Here is a 24,339-nt window from a genome sequence, read left to right on the forward strand (position 1 = left end):
TCAGAGTCTTAAAGTTGGCTCAAATCAAGAAAGTCGGAGTGAAGGCTCTGAATCCTAATGCCATACGAGACACGGTTAAAACAGGAGAGAAAACTTAGGTAGCAAAACATATTTTATTGTTCTCTTCTTATCAGATTTGACACTGCGAAGTCTGAAAAGTCTCTTCTCATGTAAAGTAAAGGAGAGCTGCTGCTATATTTCAATATAAATATGACAACATGCCCTTTCTTGAATTAGAAAAGGCAATGCGCTGCTAATTTCTATCAAACCCTTTGCATCTCTAATTTCTGAAACATTAATCCAGCATTCAGGGCGTTACTGAGGTAAAGTCAACCACTTCCTGTTGTGCAGTGGCTGCTTTGATATTGAAGTCATAATCAAACAGGAGATTTGTTTCAGTAGGAAAGCTGTGTTGTTGTTTTTTTGTGAACCTCCCATGGAAAGGAGAAACTGAAGACTAAAGAGTCCACACAGGCAAGCCAAAGAGCTGCAGACCAGGTCAGGCAGGCAGGAGATGAAACATGCTCTTTTTAAACACCGAACAAGCTCAGGCAGCAAAATGGGCCCCACAAACTTCAGACTCACTACTATATGAAATGGATTTCTAAATAGAAAAGCAAAACTCCTGGCTACATTTTCAATTTTCATTTCCTCGTGTCAGCATAGTGTACAGTGTTGGTGGGGGTTGGTGGGGGTTGGTGGGAGTGTGACTCACCCCTGATGAAGACATAAACGCTGACAGCAGTGGTGCCGACAATGATGGCCTTGACATCCTTGTAATAGCAGCGATAGTAGCCCGTGTCTCTGGCCTGCGCCCCGTTCAGGACCAGTCTCTTGCAGTACGGCCTCCCGGGCTGCCCCAGACACTCGCTGACCAAGGCGATCCTCTGCCCGGGGGCCCTGGTGGTCGGCAGCTGGGCCTGACGGTCGCTGAGCTCCTGGCCCGCCAGGGTCTGATCAGGCCAGGCCCAGGCCAGAGTGTGCTGTCCCCTGAGGAGGCCAGGACACGGGGCAAAATGATCATTCCCTCCAATATCGTGAATCATATCGCAATATCAGTCAAAAATAATTGCAATTAGATATTTTCCTAATATCGTGCAGCCCTAGCTTCAGGGTGATAAATCATCATCCACAGGTACAATTTGAAATAAAAGGATAGGTTCAAAAACTGTTGTGGCAGACTTGAAAAAATGTGAACAGAATCCTTGAAATGATTTTAAATATCAAAAGTATTTTGGTATCTGTAATATTTACATATGAAACTACGAGTCACGTAATAGGTAATAACTGTAAAGTTGAGAGTGTGCATGTGAGTGGATACCAGTGTGTGCATGTTTATTTGTGTGTGTGTGTGTGTGTGTGTGTGTGTGTGTGTGTGCGTGTGTGTGTGTGTGTGTGTGTGTGTGTGTTGCTGTAAATGTCTCCATGCAGCCACACATCCCTGTTTGCTTTGTGCTTTGCAGTGGTGGAATGTAACTAAGTACATTTTCTCAGGTACTGTACTTAAGTACAAATTTGAAGCACTTGTACTTTACTTGAGTCTTTTTTTTCATGCCACTTTCTACTTCTACTCCACTACATTTTTTTTTTAAAACCTTTATTTATCCAGGTAAACTGTTTGAGAACAACTTCTCATTTACAAACATGACCTGACCTGGAAATATTGTACTTTTTACTCCACTATATTAATCTGACAGCTTTAGTTACTAGTTACTTTACACATTAAGATTTTTGCACACAAAACACATGTAGTTTACTTTAAACTTTAAACTACCCAACAATATAACAGCCTACCAGTCCAGCTGAACTGATTAGACCATTAAACACAGTTTCTAAAATGTGATTTTTCTGTATTGACTACTTTTACTTTTAAAACTTTAAGTAAATTTTCCTGATGATACTTACATACTTTTATTTAACATTTTCAATGCAGGACTTTAACTTGTAACAGAGTATTTTTACAGTGTGGTATTAATACTTTTACTTAAAGGAACACGCCGACTTATTGGGAATTTAGCTTATTCACCGTAACCCCCAGAGTTAAACAAGTCGATACATACCCTTCTCATCTCCGTGCGTGCTGTAACGCTGTCTGACGGCTCCAGCGGCATCAGGCCAGCAGAGAACATGCAGGTAAATGGTTCCAGTAATCCTACTGCTCCGAATAAGTGACAAAATAACGGCAACATTTCTATTTACATGTTGTGATTTGTAGAGTCACAGCGTGTACAAAAAACAACGTAACATGAGACACAGCCGTCTTCTAACAGTAAACAAATCGGGAACTATATTCTCAGGCGGAAGAATATAGTACTTGGGCGGAGTGATATGCTCGCAGCAAGCCTGTCTGAGAATATAGTTCCCGGTTTGTTTACTGTTAGAAAACGGACTGTGTCTCATCTTACGTTGTTTTTTGTACACGCCAGACTATGACTATACAAATCACAACATGTAAATAGGAACATGTTGGCGTTATTTTGTCACTTTTGTCTGTCTGGTCGGAGCAGTAGGCTAGTTGGAACCAGTTACCTGCAGGATCTGTGCTAGGCTAAGCTAATGCTGGAACCGTCAGACAGCGTTACAGCACGCACGGAGATGAGAAGGGTATGTATCGACTTGTCTTACTCTGGGGGTTACGGTGAATAAGCTAAATTCCCAATAAGTCGGCGTGTTCCTTTAAGTAAAGCATCTGAATACTTCTTCCAACACTGGTGCTTTCTCACATAAATTCAGTTATGGTTGGACATGTTAACCTGGAGGCTTTAGGAGCAAGATTGAATGGATTCATAATGGCTGCCTGAAACATAATAGCTATGCTTTCACCACCTGCCTCCACCCACTACAAATGTCCACATTTGTAGACAGTGCCAAAATGTGATGACTGGAAATGACTGCAAAAAAATCCATAAGGCAATGAAAGTATTCTGCTGCGGGTGATTTTCCAACCCTCGAAAAAATTGCATCTACCTATCTAGACTCAAGAAAATTGTACATTGTAAAGACTAGATTTACTCAAAACTGACTTCCTCTCCCAGGAGATTCTCAGTAGTGCTGTCCATGTGAGGTTTAAATACAAACAACCATATGGTAAATCTCCAAACTTATTATCAGCTTTTCCAAGACATCTTTTTTTATACCACAGAAACAAAAAGTTGAATGGAGTGACAGCTTGGCAGCAGGCAGCGCATCAGAGATCTCATAAGGATAAAGGACAGTTATTATGAGTGAATTCATATCTCACTTGGACTCAGTTTAAATCAGTGTTGGCTGTGTTTTAAAACAAAAACATATCTGTGTCTTTATAGAACATATGTATTTCAAAATGTAGAGTCCCATTGTTTGGGTGTATTTTTTACTGGCTTTTTCCACAGGGTCTAAGGATAAATGCTAATCAATCAAGCCCCTACACATTTTTGCACAATGCATACAAAATCCAGTGAAAACTGGACTGACATTGTTTGGTAACAATGTATCAATGGTGGAAGATCTATTTAGAGTAAAATAGCAACAGAACCCTGTAAAATTAGTAGTCCTGCATTTAAAATATTTAAAATATAATATAAAGTAATTTAAGTAAAAGTAACAACGCATTACAAGCTAAATGTACTTGAATTATCAAAGGTCCTCAATGCAGAAACAAGACCCTTGTGAGTTTTAAGCTTTTATAATTTGATTGTATTACTGATACATGAAGCATAACCTAATGTAGTTGTTTGAGGTGCATTCATTTTAACTATTTCATATAGGGCTGCAACTAGGGATTATTTTCATTATCGATTCATCTGCTGATTGGTCACAGTCAGAGAGGACTGAGAGGACTACTCTATATATATGTGTATGGCCTTTCATGCTTTTAGGTTGCAGAAAGTCCTATTTACAAATAGATATTATTTTGTATGAAGGGTTTGCAAAAAAAAATTAATGTGTACAAATATGGAGAACAAAATGCTGTAGAATGGTTCAAGCAGACTGACAACTAAAAAAGCAAAAAGAGACAACAATTCTTCTGGGCAACAGTTAAATATGAATTGAAGAAATCAGTCATTGGTAAAAGAAACTGGACATCAAGTGCATGTATGCTCGAATGAGTGCGGATATCTTTGAGAGCCTGTTATTTATCCAGCTTCAGGGTCAGGCATTTTCAGAGACACGTTGTCCCCATAGACTGTGCCCCTGAAGTCTGACTAGCACAGAGAACAGAGATGCTTTGTACGTTGCACATATTCAGTGTCATGCATGAGTCACCCTGAGTCCAGGGGTTATGAATAATAAGACATGGTCAATACATCAATGTGACTTGGACTGCTAATACAATGTTTAGTATCACAATCTGCAAAAATAATACATTTGGTGTCTGAATTATAGGTTTGCATCTTTGTTAAAAGAGCCTTTATTGAAGGAAAGAAAAAAACATCAATGGTTTGGCTGGTTCCAAACTTTGGAATGGTAGTGTATACCATTGGGTAGTTTAATCCAGAACAATGTACCATATTTTATAAGATCATCTATCATATTTTTTATCATATAAAATCTTTGCATAATACCTAGTAACAACTGTCACATAAAATGGGGTGAAAAGTATATTTCTCTCTGAATTAGAAGTATAAAGGGACAAGAAATATCACTTTGATTGATTGATTGATTGATTGGTTGGTTGGTTGACTGATTGATTGATTGATTGATCACATACCACCACAGCAATATATTAACGTCTTCTGGCATTTTTGGGTCATTATGATGAAAAAATAAGAAGCCTGAAATAACAAACAAGTCATGCACAATTGCACGTACACACTTCCAAACCAGAGCAGCACACACACACACACACACACACACACACACACACACACACACACACACACACACACACACACACACACACACACACACACACACACACACACACACACACACACACACACACACACCTACCTGCATGTAATGGTGAGTGTTTCGTGGACTGGAATCACTAGGTCGTCTTTGGAGCTGTCAAGGATGGGCGGAGTCATAGAAAAGCCAATTACCAGACCTGAGGGAGCGAACACAGCAACTGCATTAGATTCATGTTACACAGGTCAGTCAGGACCTAGGGTTTTTTACAGAGCTGCTGTTAGGCTGTTGAATCTCCTAAACACATCTCCCAATCTGAAATCTGACACGACAGCAGCTCAGATAGCATGTTGTTCATTACATTTACAAGCTGTAAGGCAATCTGCAGGCAAAGCACTCGGTCCCTGACGCAGAGACATACCCAGGCAGAGAAACCATGGCCCACTCAGGAGGCGATGCTGCTCGAAGCTCTCTGCTTCCCCTCTGAAAAAGCCACAAAGACCATTTGCCCTTGATTCATTACCAATGCATTCACATCGCTGACTTGTGCTTGGTTAATGTGGCCGGTCTAGAATGTCATTACCGTCCCAGAGTCCCCTCAGGGTGCTATTAGCGCTTAGTCAGACTCCACACCTACAGTCTATCATATATAAAAGTGTCACCATGACTTATGCCCCACCTGGATATCATTTGAGATGAAAATACACACACACACACACACACACACACACAGACTGAGAGGGTGTATGAAGATGAAGAGGCTTTCTTTGCATTTATTAAAGCAAATTCTGATCATTTTTCACATCACAGTGTTTGAAAATGATATGTGTGCTGTATTTAACGCACTATACGGTGGCACTGTCCCAGCAGAGAGAACAAAGCGGGACAAACTATCCAAGGACAAATACAGCAGCAATTTGAACAACTGAAAGCCTACATTGATTATTTGAATCATTATTCTCTTTTCTATAGACATTTCAACGTGACTGACAGACTCACACATCTTCAAGCATGTGTAATACAGACTTCAGGCTATAATACGTAATAATACAGGCTTCAGCACCGGCAGCGGAGAAGCAGCAAAAATGATTTCACAAGAGTCAGTCGTGACCTGCTGCCAATTAATACCCCGATCTCCGGACAGCTGCCATTCTTGTACACAAGCCTCATTCCTCCAACACATCCTGCTGACCAGGGAGCACAATAGAGCAAGGTTATTCTCATGTAAATATTTTGTTAATCGTGTTTACAGTAAAGGCTGATGCCATTGGAAGGAGACTGATCAGCCCGGGTTCCTTCCAATACTGCAAACAAAGACAGCCTCAACTTTGAGTGCTCAGTCATGAATACAGTAAAGTAAACTTTTACACAGCAATGTCGACGAAAAAACCTTCTATTTTTGAATGGCCTTCCTTTGACACGACTGGTATATTTCTACTTCAGTTAGAAGGACTTCACTGGAACACTCTCTAAGACATGACAATAATCACGGCCACTCTCCTGCTGCATGGCATTCTGCTATATAGATTCTTGTTTTTTCAACATCTACTCTGAACGAGAACAAATTCATTAAAATAAAGAAAGGGTTTCCAAGAAATATAAGGATTACAGATACAGTTTATACTGTTCATTTCATTAGCATGTCAATATTATATAATTTATATTATGATATTATATTATTATATTATTTATATATATTATATCAAACTTCTTTAAAGAGTAAATATATATATATATATATATATATATATATATATATATATATATATATAGTTTGACATTTTGGAAAAAATATTCTTATTTGCTTTCTTGCCGAGAGTTCGAAGCGATTAATACCACTATCATATCTGTTTGTACTGTCATATATATATATATATATATATACCAATTTAATATAAATCCATATTATGTATATACGGTTTTACAGTAGGCGGGAACCTCACAGTAAAAACAAAACCCAGCCTAACCATTTTTTATAGAGATTAAACAAACAAGATATATGTTAATAATATATGTTAATACATGTTAATAATGGGGGGCTGTTATGCAAATTCCACTGATACTACTGCATGTGTGAAAAGCCTTCCATGTCTCCAGAGGGAGCTGTGCAAAGTCTGATAAAAACCTGCTCCTCATCTCTGCTTGAGGCTAGCAGCTCAGACTGCAGAAGCCGCTATACCAGCACAACCTATACATCCATGAGCACAACACTATTCCTATTGACATTAGGATGGCCAGAGGGCCTACGCATCTTCTGCCGAAGGCTAAAAACACATCTCTTCCGACTACACCTCGGATAAACATAAAAAAAAAGGTAACGTACTTGCACTTACTACTTGTTGTCTGGAGTTTGCACCTTCAGGGTTAAAAGCACTTAACTGGAAGTTGCTTTGGATAAAAGTGTCAGCTAAATTGCATGCAATGTAATGTAACAACACGCCCAAATATCTGACCAAACTGTCTGCAGTCAAGTTGCATTGTGGGTAATGCAGGGGACAGGTTTTGACAAGGAAGAAGAATGAAAAAATGGCTCTGTGAATAATAAGTGTATTTCCCTAAAAGTTGAACTCTTCCCATGTGCTTTACTGGTGTTGAACTTCTTACTTTCTGTCATGCTAATAATATATTGATTGAAATTTCAAATGTCATAGTTCATCTCTGCTGGGGATCACAGTTGAGACAACAAAACCATTAAGCAAGATCTGTTTTGGGTCTTTGCTCGGATATTAAAAGTGACATCATGCTAATTTAAAACCACAAAATAACACTTGTATGCATGTGAACTAGGAAAGCTAATATCGGGATGGTGACGGAAAACAAACATGTTACGCCACTGAAGTGAGAAGTGGTGGCAGTGCATGAATCGTTCCCAGCTTGGCTCCCAGCAGGGTATTCCTTCCTTACTCTTTCAGAGATCTTTAACTCTGTCCCAGAGGAGAAGCAAAGTTTTACCAACATATTGTCTCAGCTCAGATGTGAACCCACCACCGACTTCAGTCCCATCCCCACCCGTCTGCAACAGAACACAGCTTTGTCCACTCTTCCTCACACCTGAAATGCTGTGAGGCCAAAACAGTGGAGAAACATATACACAGGGCCCCCCAAGAGCTACAGACAAGGGGAAAGTGTGAAAGGAAATTCCTGTCAGGACAGCTTGTCTATTCTGGCTTTAGATGGAGAGCTATGTAAAAGCCTGGGAGCTTGTATCTTCCTATGACATTCAAATAGTAGACAAATTTAGTGTGAGAGGTAGAATCAGAATTGACAACAACTTAAAAGCTGCACTAATCTGGTATTTTTATATTAAAAATGGATTAAAAGTAGTAGTTGTACTGTGATATGTTATATGAATTATCACTTGACTCTGCAGTTCCTCTATCAGCTCTATGGAGCTTTTTAGCTCCTTTCAGCACAATGTTTTGGTTTTCTGGCCTGCGACTTGTGTGTTCTGTTCACTCTCACGGCTCTCCTCTGCTGTTTTCAGTGATAAAAGCTCTGGTAAACTTACCTTGGTAGGCTACCTGCCCTGCACATAACAGCAGACAGACAAAGTTAGTGACTAGCTGGTGAACATAGTGCAGCATTTTGCAGCTAGAGAAACAAATCTCCCTCAGGAGTTTTAGGCAACCAAAACAGAGCTCAGATCTCTGCAGGGTAAATCCAGACAGCTAGCTAGACTATCTGTCGAATCTGAGTTTTCTGTTGCACGACTAAAACAACTTTTGAACGTACACGTTCCACCGAAACAAGTTCCTTCCCGAGGCTATTTTGCAGAGGCACCGTTGCTCCGTCCGGCGCTTAGCGCTGCCCAAGATGATTGTGATTGGATTAAAGAAATGCCAATAAACCAGAGCACGTTTTTCTCCCATCCCAGAATGCTGTGTGGACTAGCCAGACCCTTCTCCGCAGCGCTGTGGAGGAAGGTCTGACAATGTGAGACTACCTCTGCCCTTTCCAGGGAATGTCGCCACAGACACCCAGTTTGTAATACTGCAAACGCAAGGGCTTTCATCAGTGGGCCATAGGCTCAATCACCATCATGTTACCTCATTCGGCGATAGATAGGGACTTAACAGACATCTATTTAAATAAAAATCTTTGAGATTATTCCTTTAAAACAACTATCTGTTTTTCTGATGTCGGCCTGTTGAGGCTGTGTGAATAATGACAAAGTATATAAAGGCAAAGGCGGAAGTAGGGGGATGTTGTTAAACACACAGATTCCTTCTACATTATATACCCATTGTGACTTTAACACAAAGTCCAAGGATAAACTTCCCAGTGCACAGTACGACAGACATTTATATATAGTATATATTCAACAGTAAACACAACATGAATTGAAAAGATCTCTGAGATATATGGGAACATATAAAGAGAATAAAGAGTACAGGCTGATGTGTAGTGACATGATTTTTCTTTTAGAGGGATATGCTCTGAGATGAATCGCTACTGTAGCTGAGTCTCAATGATTGATGCTTCCCTCACAATCAGTTGAGACACTGACAGACAGGATGCAAATTGTAAATCTCTTTGAAATGTAATGACTGACTGGCATGCTCTAAGAGAGACGAGACATCAAGATGTTGGGGGTGTATTTTGGGAGGGAAAAATATGTATTTACTGTAAAGGCAAGATTTCCGCTTCTGCTATTTGAATTGCTCAAGTATAGCAAGATAGACTGATCATGTCTATCACAGTACAGCAAGAGTGTCTCACACCAGAGGGCAGAGATGGACATTACACCCACATGGAGACACAAAGCAAAAAGCTCTTTGAAGTCAAGCAAAACACTTCACAGATCATTCAAACTGATACAATTCATGACAAATATGCTGGTGCCCTGTGAGCTCAGTAGTCCTGACACGGTCTATATTTCCAGGGCGAGTTTGAGGCTAATGTGCACCACATTACTTGAATCTCTAATACATCACTTGGCATCCTAAGTGGCTCTCTCATAACTGCCAAAGGAGGTGCCGCAAAGTCATAACTTAATGTGCACTGGGATACACATGGCTGCTGGCCAAAACAGCCACAGACTTCTCTGCTGTTTGGACACTCGAGATTGATGAGAGGCACGAAGGGGCATTTCTACACCTTGGTGAGTCTCACCCATGATTCTCCAGGAGCTGCTAGCTCTTTCCCCATGTTTTACAATGATGAAAATATTTTGTGCCAGATGTCAATATCTTCCATATGGATGTGCTGTATAATGTATCCATCATGTTTCCAAACTGTGAGACACCAGATATGGAGGCCTGTCATCCTGTCAGCTACATTAATGGTTTGAGAAAACATAATAATCCCATTAGCAATTGTTTGCCCTCTGTCAAATATAATTAAAAGCACACGCAGCTCCAATGGTCAGCAATGTAAAGCAAATGCCAAAGAAAACCAAACACATCAATTCATAGAATTTCATGGCTGATAGCATATCTTGTCATGATAATAAACACGTTTTCCTGCTATGACCTTTCATGCTACGTCTCTTGACAGATTGTTATTACTGTTATCACTCAGTCAGCTCATTTATTTTAAAATGCATTAAACAGTGAAGGGGGGAAGAGTCTCCATATGTACATCATATAAGCCTTGCTCCTAAACAGCCGTTTTAGCCGATGCACAAACAGCTGTGTAGGTGGACAGTGAGTAAGCAGAGCTGCAGCTGTGAACTCTGGTTAAGGGAGACTGTTGTACATACTGGACACAAGGCTGCAGCTTCAAAAAGAAAAGGACTGGCTCAACAGTGTCAGTGTACACTGCGACAACATGTTTTAAGTTCACTCTTGAGTTAAAACTAAGACTTTTTTTCATTTATTATATAAGCTCCCTAGCTACAGTTTATATTAACTTTACATTCTGTGAGATATGAAAGTCAATCAGTGAACTGCTTAAATTGTGTAATCCATCACAGCAAACATCTTGCCTGCATTTATTTTTGTCAGGGTGTTGTTATCATTGCAAAGTGAAGATTGATTTGAAAAAAAACTCATAATGACAGTGTCATTTTGACAAAAATAAATGCAAAGTTGATGTATACTGACACAGATTACATATCACTGGCAGATAATAAAGAGATTTTCTTTTACACAGTACAGACATTAATGGAAGCCATTGGCTGCCTGGAAGGTCAGAAAAACACATTTAAAAAATGAAAACATAACAGCATGGTATGAAAATGGTTAGCAGTGATGTAAAGTATACTTGTTGTGAGATAAAACATGCAAAATCACTCGTATGGCCCATTATTCAAATCCTTATTCTATAGCTTACATTTGACAGTTCAACAGCTATCTATTCAGAATGACTGCTTGGCCTGACAACGTAAATGGATGGTGGTTGGCTTGTTGGCAACCACCTTACGAATGTGAACAGGGGGCAGAGAGCCAAAACAATATTTGAACTTGGTTTCCCCTTTTTTCCCATGCATTCCAGCTGGTGGTGCAGAGATAAGCAGCAGCTTCGGCTGATTAGCTTCAACCAACAAAAAGCATCATTTTAACCAACAAAGATATTTCCACACTTGACTCACTCGTTCTGTTATCGTGTGATTACACAGGGAATAAACACACATTTAGATGTAAAAAAACACTGCATTAACAGTCTCTGGCAGTAAATTGTTAATCTTGTTAAGCCAATGTTAGATGTTTTAAGCACTTGAAGACTTTATAAACCTTGTAATTGAGCTCATTGCGTTTACAATGTCTGACATACTGATCACTGGGGATTGTCAAAAATTATTCAGCAATTACTGAAGTTAAAAAAAGAACTTTTCATTGGCATTCATTTGACATAGTCCTGTCTTTGAGAAACAGCTCACTGAACATGCCCTTGTAAAAACTTGACATCGCTCTTGTGAAATGTGCTTTCTCTGTTGTTGTGAAAAGTCATTCTCACTGTGGGAGCCATGTGTGTGTACACTGCACCAGCTCCAGCTAGATCTGTCAGGCAAACATTAAGGTTTGAGGGGCCTAAGCAAAACTTTCAAGCTGATATTTGTTCAAAACAGCAATAAAAGAGAGGGGCTGATAAGTGCTTTGGTAGGCAAAATGTAATTCAGATAAGGACGAGTCGGTGAACAAAGCTCCCAGCATGCCAGCCATATAGAGATGGCCACATTAGACACATGGGGTCACACAGCTGGTCTTTCTGCATTTTGTGTAATGTGTGCTTCAGTCATGATGGAAGTGCCAGATGTATACGTGAGAAAAGTGCCAGGAGTCCGAATATTTCAAGGACAATTGTGCCTGTTCACTCAGGCTGTGCATCAGGCTGCACTTTGATGTGTCAGCTCCACATACCTGGTTGACAGGGGAGGAAAGATGTGCGACTGGCAATTGAAGTGTTCAAACAGCATGCCAGAGGAACATCAGCAGTAGCTCTTTATTTATGTTTGAAGGGCCAAAATACCAAGAGGGGCAGAGGACTGCTGCATGTGAGAGCTTTGCAACAGTTCAAGTGCTGTACAACATGAAAATAATTTAACAGAAAAACCTGCATAACCACAATATCTCCTTTTTGTCCCAGCCAGGGTACAAAGTAAAAATTCCTCCAAATTAAAAGGAATAATTAGATACAATTAGGCAACTATGCTTATTTTATGTCTTCCCGAGACTTAGATGTGGATTCTATGATTAAAACAACATCAGCTGAGCTTCCGAGGTGCTGGTATGTAGATTGTGTTACCTTCTGACAGAGCCAAGATAGCTGGCTGTAGGTATATATTTAATATACAGACAGCAGAGTGGTATCAATCTTCTCATCTAACTCTAATGTGATATGTGTATTTCCAGACAGGGGTCTTCAACGCTTTTTAAGCCAAGGATCCCTTAACTGAAAGAGAGAAGGAGCGGGGACCCCCTACTACATATATTGTATAAAATTAAGTTGCGTATTAAACTCGGCCTACAATTACGTGGAGGGCGGCTTAAAGCCTTTATGCATACCTTTTTTTTGCAATAGAATACTAAGCTTTTAAAATAGCTTTAGGTGGCCGGGTTAACTCAGTTGGTAGAGCAGGCGCACATATATAGAGGTTTACTCCTCGACGCTGCGGGTTTGACTCTGACCTGTGGCCCTTTGCTGCATGTCACTCCCCCTCTCTCTCCCATTTCAAGTCTTCATCTCTCCTGTGGAAATAAAGGCCTAAAATGCCCACAAAAATGTATCATAAAAAAATAAGCCTTATAATTGTTGGCATGATTTTATATGTGGCACAGTAAATCCTCAGGATTAACTGTATCTGTGGATGGCTACTTTAGTGATCACCTTACCTATTAGGCCAGTAAGTAAGCCTATCCTCAGTGGGGCTTTATATTTGCTAATAATATGATGGATTCGTTGAAAAAACGTTCAGAAATTAACAATAATTTGGAGGCCCCCCTGCATTGACTATGAGGACCCCCTAGGGGTCCTGGGCACCCTGTTGAAGAGCCCTGCTTTAAGATATAGAAAATGGTGAAATACTGCAGCCTACGTTTTTTCTAAAGTGCAGTAGAGTCAAACAAGTCAAACAGAGTTTCTTCTCAAATCCCTTGTTCCCTTGCTTGATGATGGCTACAAGTGTGTGTGGGTAAACAGACAGTGTATGTATGTAGCACTCCAGTGTGGCCTCAAAAATGTCCAACTAAAAGCTTTGTAGAGTTACAGAGGCAATTCTATTTTCTATTCGAATGTTCTTGTTTTGTAAGGATTTATAGCACAATGAACTGTAGAATTGCTCTAGTAAGTGGGAGAACAGTGACATATAAATTATATAGTAGATCTTTAACCCATTTAAATGCCTCTGCGTATTTGCATTCATCTTATCCTTTGCTGAACTCTGTTCAGGGCTAATGCTGGTGTTTTTGTCACGGTCAGAGAGTACTGAAACTGGACTTCCCAGCCTATGGAGGCCACCTGCTGAATAAAGATAAATCATACACACATGCAGAGGAAGACGCCAAGCTGCCATTAGGTACTCTAAGCCCGTTAAAAATGTAAAGCTTCTCTGACAAGCAGACAGAGACAAGGCAGGCAGGAGTTGAGAGCATCAAAGGTACACATGAAGACGAGGGCTACAACACAGGGCACTTTAAAGCTTGTGTGAAAAAGCGGTGCAATGTTATTCATTGGGAGCAAATTTCCTGTTTTCTTTATCACGTTCACGAGTCTCCCACTTCCCTTTTTCATGGACGGTGAAGGAGATGTTGCCGTTAGTGTTTCCTCGCTCCTCTGTAGTTTTGTCCCTGATCAGTCACATGACAGGAACAGGAAAAGAGGAACCTTGTGTAAACAAATAGTTTGACAGAAAGGATGCGACGTGGGCGTCCTTCAAAAATACAGACACGGGTTTTCACAGATATAGTAATTGTAATTAGGTACCTGTGCTGTTGCTTTGTGGTTATTTGCTGTATAAATGGGTACAATGCCTATGCTGCATATTCAGCTCTGACTCCATTTCAATGGACACAAATCACACAGGGTTAAACCCAATTGAATGAGACAGCAAAAGTACTAACTAGAACTTTATTGCACTTTAAAAAAAAACAAAAAAAAACATGTAAGTGACAGTGCAGCTAGTTATTTCAGTGACACAGTATCTGGCAAAGGGCCAAGGCTGGGAAACTCTGAAATAGCCCTGTATGTCCGGCGAAGGACGGGAGGCCATGCAGGCCATGAAGCAGACCTGCACTCTGGATGTGGAGTCAGCCTCATGCTATAACATACTCCCTCTCTCTCTCTCACTCTGAAAGAGTCATCTGGACACAAGGCCGGGCCAAAGCCAGGCGACGGACTGACTGGCAGCCCAGCTTTGATTTCATTGTTACTACAGAGTAGGATGACATCCACCACGTCCCTGTCCTCTCCACTAATAGGGGAGTTAGGCCTTTCCAACATCCTGCCAGAGGAGGGTTGCGAAATTAAGGATGCGGCGACACACCATCTGGTCCAGCTTCCTATGTTTAAAACCTCTGTCCCTGACTAAATCTTCCTGTACCTGCCTCACAGGCACACCGGACAACTCAAGCTTTTCCTCTGTGGGGATCCCTTTTTTTTTTTTTTTTTTTTTTTTTGCATGTCATCATTTTCATCTTTGAGAAATGTTTTCTCCTGGTAAATGCCTTGTCCTGGCTCCTGGCGATGACATTTCTGTGGTGAAACTTCTATAATTTCTCTTTTAGTACAAGCAAATGCCAACGATTAGCACATTCCGCGCCTGCTGTGATGTTTTGCATGCTCCTAAAACTCATGCTGCGACTGTTCAGAGGCCAAACTTGCCCATTACTGCTCTTGTTACCTAGGTCCTGGAGATTCAGGCCATAAACAAGTATGTGCTGCCTTGTCAGATGTCCCAGTGAAGTAAATCACCGCGGCAGCTTAAGTTGCCGTAGACAACAAGGGCAAAGTAGGGAGTGCCGGGTCAACAATTATGGTGCTGAATGCCTAAAGCGAGGGAAGCTGGTAATTTCCTCAGGCTTTGCCAATGGACTCTTTCCCATGAACCTCAAGCGACCTCCAATGACAAGGCAAGAGGTATGAGTGACCAAGGAAATGCTACACGGACTTCCAAGTCACAACCCTTTACACACACATCTGCCTTTGAGTAGCAATTTAAATGTAATAGCGATGGTGGAAGTGCTCTAAATGCTTCTTGTTTCTAAGCAACGCAAGCACTTTGGAGTGTGTTAATATCCGTGTAACAGCCAACGTGTCCCAAGATCCAGTTTCTACCTTCAGAACGTGTAATCAACCAATAAAGGCAATAGACGCCACAAAGCAATTCAGTGTCTGTCAACGCTGGCCGTTACAGATGCTGAATCTCATTATTTGGCCTTGCATTACAACGTCAAGAGAACAACTAGGTAAGTATGTGTAGCTGTAAATTCAAAGTCCCGAATTACTCTGGACTGCCTAATTTGTTGATAACCCCCTCCCTGCCGAATGAAATGCTCGCCAAGATTTAAGATGAGCAGAAAAATGTGCAGCAGTCCTTGTGACCATTTTTTGTCAACCATTAATGTTAGCTGCAGTGACATATCATTTATTTCATCTTCAACGTAAAAGCACTTATACATTTAATTGTGCACGCTCAGTCTTACCATGGGTGTGTTAATTCACTCATTGAGTTATAGCTCAAGTGCTCACAAAAATTGATTACTGACTGTCTATGTGCTCTGCTGGCTGCAGTATGAAACTCAGGCCTGTGTGAACATGATAGAAAGAACAGAGAGAGAGAGAGAGAGAGAGAGAGAGAGAGAGAGAGAGAGAAAAAAAAATAAATAGGTAAACCTTTTCTGCGTGGTAATTATTCCAAGTGTGGGGAAGTGTTAAGAATGCTAAGAAACGTATACATTGTTGGAGCAGAATGTGTGCCTTTATCTCGTATTTAAATTGAATCACGTTTCCCCCCTCTCTATGATAACCAGATTTTCGGCCTGCATAAACACTTTTGATTACCGATGTGGTCGCACAACGCGTCAAACTAACCAGTTCTTTTCTAGCATAACCCGGCCCGAGAGTCTACAACCGGGCTAGCAGCTTTGCAAGGCCGTGCATAGGCACAGCAGCGGCTTAAGCTACATTAGCATGCTAAGATGCTCACACTGACAACGCTGACATGCTGGTGTCACGCCGGTGTAACCTTTACCATGTCAGGCACCTTAATTGTGCGTGTTAGCATGCTAACATTTGCTTATTAGCAGTAAACACAAAGTCCAGCTGTGGCTGATGGGAATGTCATTAAATTATCAAATTTGTTACACACACTAATGGTGTAGCTGGTAAATGTATTGTGTATAGCCTATTACTATTAATCTAAAATAATAATATCATCATTTATTAGTGGATTATATTTTGTATTAATAATCTAAATCTGCAAAGTAGAGCAATGTCATGGCAGGTGTAATTGCTCAGGAACCAAGGGACAGCGCAGTGTCTATAAGTTTGAAGTTGTTCCGTGCTGAACAGACACATTTTCAACAAACAGTTGCACTAGTTTAACTAAAAGCATAAAACTGTAAAACTAATGGTGGCACTGGAGGAAAAGTCCAGGGATCAACAAAAGCAGTGGATTCAATCCCTGTAGGACCATGAAAGTCTGTAAAAAATAAAAAGTCATGGCAATATGCCCAATAGTTGTTGAGATATTTTAGTGGTAGAGCGACCAACAGATACACATTGCCACCTGATGCCACATGTAGAGCCACACGTAGAGCCATGCATCTAGCATGGCTAAAAACTGGGCACAGAATATATGGAGGGGTCAGAAATATGAAAAATACAAATACCACAGATGGTTTTCATCAACTATCTAACACCAATTTAGACACATATTTGGCCTATGCTGCAGATTCCTGGTGTTGAAAGAGCTTATCTCTCAGCTCTAGTCATATTTGGGGTGTTGGTGCTTTAGCATGATGAGAAAGTGAGTGACCAGACATCCTAATGCCCAAGGGGCCTCGCTACTTCATGCCTGTGATGAGTGAGGCACCGGACTCCTTATTTATTTGGACTTTACTGCAGAGAGATTCCCACATGGAGCAGCAGCAGCAGCAGCAGCATTCCTCTCTCATCCGAGCTGCTCTCCAGCTGATAGAACCAGATATGCGAGGACAGACGCCGAGGGTCCGCTCCTCGGAGTCCTGAGGTTGAATCCTGAGATCAGCACTGAGGATAAGGGGCTATTGTTGGCTAAAACAACTCGACCCCTACAAGTGGACGACTAGAATAATACCCATAGTTTTAGAGTCAGATTTCTGGGATGATCTGATCAAGCGGAGGTATGCGTACAGAAAACACTCTGCTAAAAGCAATATCAACACTATGCACCCAAGACGCAGAGTAAGCCAAAGATCATTCAGCTCTAGAGCTCAGCTTTAGAAAAAAAAAAAAAAAAAAAAGATTGACTCATTTGTGTGTCTTTCATATGTGACTGGGAAGGTTTTCAATAGCTAATTATGCTGCAACAAAAACAACGAAATTAAGAGAAGATGAATTAATCAGTAAGTTATTCAAAATTCATTTCAGTAGCGAAGTTGCACCAAGACGCTTTTTTTTTTTTTTTTTTTTTTTAATGAGACCGATTTTTTTTTGTAGCTGTGTAAGAAATGTTTTGGAACCAAAATAATTCAAACCAGAGACTGAGCGTGACAGGAAGATGGTAGAAAATGGCTTGGGGTGAAATCCATAAATGCAGCTGCTGCGTAAATTACACTCCCACCCCCCTGCCCTCCCCTTAAATGACAATGACTTCTGGGCTGGCAGGTCTGCAATCCACTCTCCTTCAATCTCCCGCTTCGATCATAATAAGGTGGCAGGGCTCTGATTATGCTTGCATAAGACTCTGACTCAGTATTGTCTTTTTAATGTCACACATTTGTATTTTGTTGAAAAGATATTTGGGGGTTAAGAGGGTTAACAAAACCTATCCGACTAAAGACAAATATGATTATTTAGTATTTAAAATATGAGCTATTTAATCAATTGAGACTTTTTCTTTTTAAAATGCACAAGTTGTTTAACGAGAGATTCTTAAAGGCAGAACAGACAAAAGGTAAAAGGTTCACCTTGTCTTTCTTGGAGTTGTGTCATACTCTATATTCACAAGGGGGGAAAAAAGACTGAGAAGAAACCTTTTACATAAATTCTACATATCCGTTATGTCAAGAATATGTTCAACCCTTACATAAGGCTGCATCGTTAGAAAAAACATCTCACCTCTCCACCTCAATGTGGCACTCGATCTTAGGTACATACTGTGAGGCTGTAATTGAAAGATGTGCCTCACTGATATGAAGCTGATGGTTCTTTCAGCCTGCAGGATAGTTCTGAGATATTGGTTCTTGTCCATTATGCATTCAGTGTCGACTGAGAAAGATGGGGGCCCTGCATGGTTGAACGAACGGGGCTGCCAGCAAGTCTTTCAACAGATAACACCACACACATTCGCTAAAAAGCACATCAGTTTTGTGTGATGACAGAAGTGTCAGACGGAGCTTTGCAATTTCAAGGTGCACATTGTGGATTCATGGAAAACTCCTATGTGTATTGTTTGAGGTCTCTCTTCGTTTTGAATTCCGCAAAAGTTTGGATACACCCTCAAAGGGACATGTGGCCATGTGAAAAAAGACGAGAGACTCAATTTGTCCCTCATTAGAAAATCTATCATTATTGTTACTGAGGCCAGTGATTCCTCTGAAATGGATTTTGTGATGCCATAGTCTGCAAAAAAAAAAACAGAGCCCCTGTTTATCTGTTCCTACAAATGTACGTGACCCACACAGCACAGCTCAGTGATATTTATGAAAGGAGCGAGAGCCATCCCTCCACCCCGGAGTCATGATTCAGATAGCCATATGGCGACCGCCCCTCACAAAACTATTCCCTGTTCTATATGAACAGCTGTTCAACAGCAATCAGTATTGAACAACTCAAACATACACATTGAGTCACTTGGCAAAACTGCAAACAATCTCAGCCATGCTCCCAGTCAACAAAGTCGATCAGAGGGCCCTGTTTCAAGGATCTGATATGAAATAGTGCACTGAAAACAACGTGCTTTAGATGATCTAGTCTCAGTTGTACTTGTTTTGTGAATTTTCTAGACACACCAGTGACCACACAGCACATATGGAGACAGATCACACTCATCCTGCAATTCTTGAAACAAGTTGATTTGCATTCAAAGCAAGTGACATTCTCTCACCTCTCACTCGCTTTACAAAAATAAGATTACCAAAAAAGAACACTCTCTCACCCAGAGATTTGAAGGGATCTGACCCCCCCTCCCTCCTCCACTCCATATGTCAGTCCTCTCCTCCCACCCTGCCTCTAAAATGTGACCTACATACATACACCCTGATCCAAAGTCACTCAAATTCAACATAATAGATAGAATCTGTTCTTTTTCTTCTCCTTCTGAGTTAAGCATCATCAATTAGCATCTTTATCAAACGCAAAAAAACAGCATGCCTCCCCCTAGTGCCTATCTACATGTAGCCTCGAAGACTTCCACTGGGTTCTTCTTAATTCAGTCCCACACTGGGAATGAATTATGAATTATGAAGAAATTAGTGTGCACTGTGAACTGCCAACAGAAAGCAGGCTATGTGCCAAGATTTAAATATGTTGCGTTAAATATCAATAAAAAAAAATACCCCACCCCTTTTACAATTAGGCTAATTAAACAGAAAGTACGTGTCATTAAGAAAAGCGTAAATTCGGGATGTCCCTGGCTTCAGATTAGGAACGCAGTTTGACATGAATACAACTTGTACGCCTCTAGAAATACAACTTTAACCAACCTAGGATCAATTATTTACCGAAAGGCAGTGTCAACATTCAGCTCATTTTTTTTTCACTCATAAAAAGTTATGCGCTCAAAAGTTTCAGACTCACCTGAGGCATATGCTATTCCAATCAAAGTCCGACAGAAAAGCGTAAAATCTGTCTTCATCTCCAGATCTCCGGTCCAGAAGCGCAGAAGCTTGAGCGCTTTTTGTTATTAAAAAAAAAGTCTGAATGCTGGTAGAGACCGTAGAGAGGTGGTTTGAATGAATGTCCGTGAATGGGGTAAAAACTCAGGTGAACGTCGGCCAATCGATGCCTGTCTGCTGCTGCTCTGCACAGAGAGGACAGCGCCGAAATGCTGAGGAAAAGGAAACTAAAGGAAAAAAAAAACGTCTTTTACCCCCGTTTTGTCAAAAGGATGCACAAGGCACTGAATGGGATTTACAATGATTTCCCTTTCCTTTGCTCGTGACTGGAGCGCATGCACACCCAACCATCCAGTTCATAAAACGTGTGTGTGTGTGTGTGTGTGTGTGTGTGTGTGTGTGTGTGTGTGCGCGCGCGTGCTTGGGGGGGGGTTCCCCTAACATCCATGACACATTTTAAGTATGAGGTATTTGTACTTTACTTGAGTACTTCCATTTTGTGCAACTTTATACTTCTACTCAACTACATCTCAGAGGCAAATATTGTACTTTCTCCTCACTTTAGTTACTTTGCAGATTACATTTTTGCATCTCCCTTCTGTCCAGTGAAACACATGGTTGGTTATTTGAAGTGTACCATGATCTAACAAACTGAAGGATGATGTGTTCCTTGTTTTCTGTATTGAACTCCTAAGCTAAATAAACAATTTTAGACCCCAACTTGGATTAGCTGGAAAGTGCATCGTCACTAAGGGCTGTTTTGCTGACACCATGAAATGTTGACTTTTTACAGTTACGTGGTTCTCACAGGACAGCAACGCAACAAACATATGATGATCTTATGCACTGCTGTACATTAAACTACCCAACAGTATATAAAGGAGTTGAAAATGAGCACAACCTTAAAGGTCCCATGGCATGAAAATTTCACTTTATGAGGTTTTTTAACATTAATATGAGTTCCCCCAGCCTGCCTATGGTCCCCCAGTGGCTAGAAATGGCGATAGGTGTAAACCGAGCCCTGGGTATGCTGCTCTGCCTTTGAGAAAATGAAAGCTCAGATGGGCCGATCAGGAATCTTGCTCCTTATGAGGTCATAAGGAGCAAGGTTACCTCCCCTTTCTCTGCTTTGCCAGCCCAGAGAATTTGGCCCACCCATGAGAGAGAGACAACATGGCTTTCACACAAGCAAAGTGGCAGTTGGTCAAGGCACCCCCCCCCCGTCTCCTCCTCAATAGCTACAGACACAGAAATGGCAAATACTAAGGAAAGCTCATTGTGGGACTGGCTCTAGTGGCTTTAATTCTGCACCAAGGCTGAATTTCCGTAAAGAGACTTCAGATACAGTATTAGGGGACCACTAAGGTCTATATAAAAGCATCCAAAGAGCACCATGTCATGGGACCTTTAAACATCTACAGCGCTAAAATGCAACATACACATCAGTGTATTACGTGTTTTACTATTAAATATGATGTTTCTAGATTAATATTACATTACAGGGAAAAAAATTTTGCATAATGAGTACTTGCTTATAATACTTACATGCTTTTACTTAGATAAGGTTTTGAATGCAAGACTTTTACTTGTGCATAGTATTACTTAAGGAAAGGATCTGAGTACTTCACTGTGTCTAGGATAACAAAGGACAATACAACGTACAATAAGAATACTATAATCTCCATGATCAGAGAATGTATGATGCCGTATAACAGCTGTGGATTTCCATGTGTTGCTTTGGTGCAACACTGTTCAACATTTAAATTCCTCCTGACATCCATCCAAACACTCAGCAGGTATTCCTAATACCATCAGACATTCGTATAAAGCCACCACAGGAGTACAACAGTGTCGCCAAGGAAGGGAACAAAATACCACAGCCCCTGGAGGAATATTAGAAGACTATTACATGATATTTTCTCCTTTGGTCGGCTGTCTTTTATCCTCAGAATAATGTGACCAGCCTCGAACTCTTCTGACACCATAATGTCAATGCCAATTTTATCTGTTAAGGCCAAATGTCTGTCATAAATTTGAGGTAAAAAAGTTATCTTTTCTTTCATCCAGACAATCTACAGCTGAGCAGAGATGCCTTCGGAGTAGCACACTATTTAGAGTTTGTAATTACTCATCCAAAGAGTCAGATGGAATGATGCCTCCAATTAAACAAAACTGTGCAGAGTTCTTCCAGCCTTGTCTAAGTCCTTTTAAGCATGTACTAAGAGCCCCACATGCCCATAGTAAGCTGCTATCCCTGTTTTTTTTTTACACATAGGGATTTTGAAAACATGTACACTCCAAAATAAAAAGTCAAGAGGGTAGGCTACACAGGGTTTCTGCAGGTTTCACCAAGTCAAATGTAAGACTTTTTAAGACCATTATGAATGAAATATGACCAGGTTGTGGTCTTCCTGGCTCTCAAGACCTAGGCCAAAATCACACATTAAAAAAGAAAAAGTAATCAGATGTCAGAGTCCGGAAACATTGTCTGAAACAATTCCCAGATTTCCTCATTCGTATTATAGGACTGGTGTCTAGTCACCCTGTGGAGGACCCAGAGCACCTCCACTCTTAGTGCTGGCTCTGATCCAAAAGCAACATGGAGGTCGGTTACGGGAGTTTGCAGAGCTGCTGTGTGGGTCTTGCCTAGGCAGTGTGGAGGTAGTGCTGGGGCTGGAGCCACCATACACTCGGCAGAACTGGCTGGTGGCTGTCGTTTGCTGGAGAACCTTCACAGCAGTTAGATGTTTCTCCCTTTTTGCATAAGACTACAGCAGCTGTACACCCAATGTTCCCAGTTTAATTAGACTTCAAATAGGCTATGTTGTTAGCAACTGCCTTTAACCAAGCCCTAAATTCTTTTTTTTTTTCAAGCCAAGTATCGCTAAACTTGCACTTCTATATCTGTGGTAGGCTACAATCCGAAAGAGACTCGCGCCAATAATACGAAAGCTGATTGGCTGGCAATATAAGTTTCATGTTGGTCTCATCTGTAATCATAATACAGCGGATTACAGTTGGACTAGCGAAAGAAAGAACTACAACACCATAGAATTAAAAAAACATTCTAAAAATACTTTTCAAGGCCTAACATTTTGATTTTTAAATGTTATACCTTTTTTTAGACTTCAATTAGCCCTGATGTAGAAGGAGCTTCAAGGTCCAGACGCCTGTGTAGCTCACCTGGTAGAGCGCGCACCCATATACGGAGGCTCAGTCCTCGACGCAGCGGGCCGGGATTCGGCTCCGACCTGAGGCCCTTTGCTGAATGTCATTCCCCTCTCTCTCTCCTTTCATGCCTAAGCCGTCCTATCAAATAAAGGCCTAAAAATGCCCAACAAATAATCTTATGGAGCCACAGAATAACTAGCATGCATGTTCAAGCCAGTGTAATCAATCACTTCTGCTTTCCAGCACCGTGTGCTGTAAAATCAATAGTACGCTGTATCTATCTTGGAAATCTATAACAGCAATAATAACACTTGCTGATTCCTTCCTAACTGTGCCTTCCAAACTGCTAAACACCCACCCATCTAACAGCAGCTGTCAATAAGAGAAAATGTTTGTTTCTCAATATGATAATGTTGTTATCGGAACCGTGGAGAACCAGACATGAGGAGTGTGTGGAATAACAGGGAGTCAAAGGATCATTGCGTGTTATTGTGGGCATACGTTTCCCCCCCAGATCCCTTACGGCAATCCACCTCTCTGACCTTAAAACACAATGTTGTGATTGAATGGTTGTAATTAAAATGTTCTCTTGGTTTCAGGCCCGCAGCGCCCTTGGCTTCAGAGGAACATAAACACACTAAATCGTGTTGATAGCCTAACAAAGCTATGTCCAGGGAGTTACCAAATCTCATTGTGAATATAAAACAGATAGCCTAATGTCAGAAACGCATGAAAACACTCGAATGGCCAATAAAGCAATAAACCGCACACATAAGCATCCAAGCGAGCCATTCAGACAACAGTGATAACAAACAATAGGCCTCATGCATGATAGCATGATCGCCCCTGCTGTGTCAGATGAAAAGGTTTCGGTTAATAATCCTGCTGGCTCATGAGGGACAATCGTGGACTCAAGGACTCG

The 24,339-nt window shown here is 40.9% G+C and overlaps 1 protein-coding gene across 1 annotated transcript in view; it reads right to left on the bottom strand.

Annotated features, from left to right (window-relative positions):
- The window catches only part of flt4 (fms related receptor tyrosine kinase 4), a 47,234-nt gene extending 26,729 nt beyond the window's left edge, over window positions 1-20,505 (bottom strand). The window contains exons 1-3 of the mRNA XM_028589132.1: window positions 20,209-20,505; window positions 4,933-5,029; window positions 716-990 (exon numbers count right to left, since the gene is read on the bottom strand). Of these exons, the coding sequence (XP_028444933.1) occupies window positions 716-990; window positions 4,933-5,029; window positions 20,209-20,266 (430 nt within the window). The 5' untranslated portion in view covers window positions 20,267-20,505. The remainder of the gene's footprint in view (window positions 1-715; window positions 991-4,932; window positions 5,030-20,208) is intronic.
- Window positions 20,506-24,339: the final 3,834 nt, after the last annotated feature.

This window comes from Perca flavescens, chromosome 10 (genome assembly GCF_004354835.1).
Source record: "Perca flavescens isolate YP-PL-M2 chromosome 10, PFLA_1.0, whole genome shotgun sequence".
Lineage (NCBI taxonomy): Eukaryota > Metazoa > Chordata > Actinopteri > Perciformes > Percidae > Perca > Perca flavescens.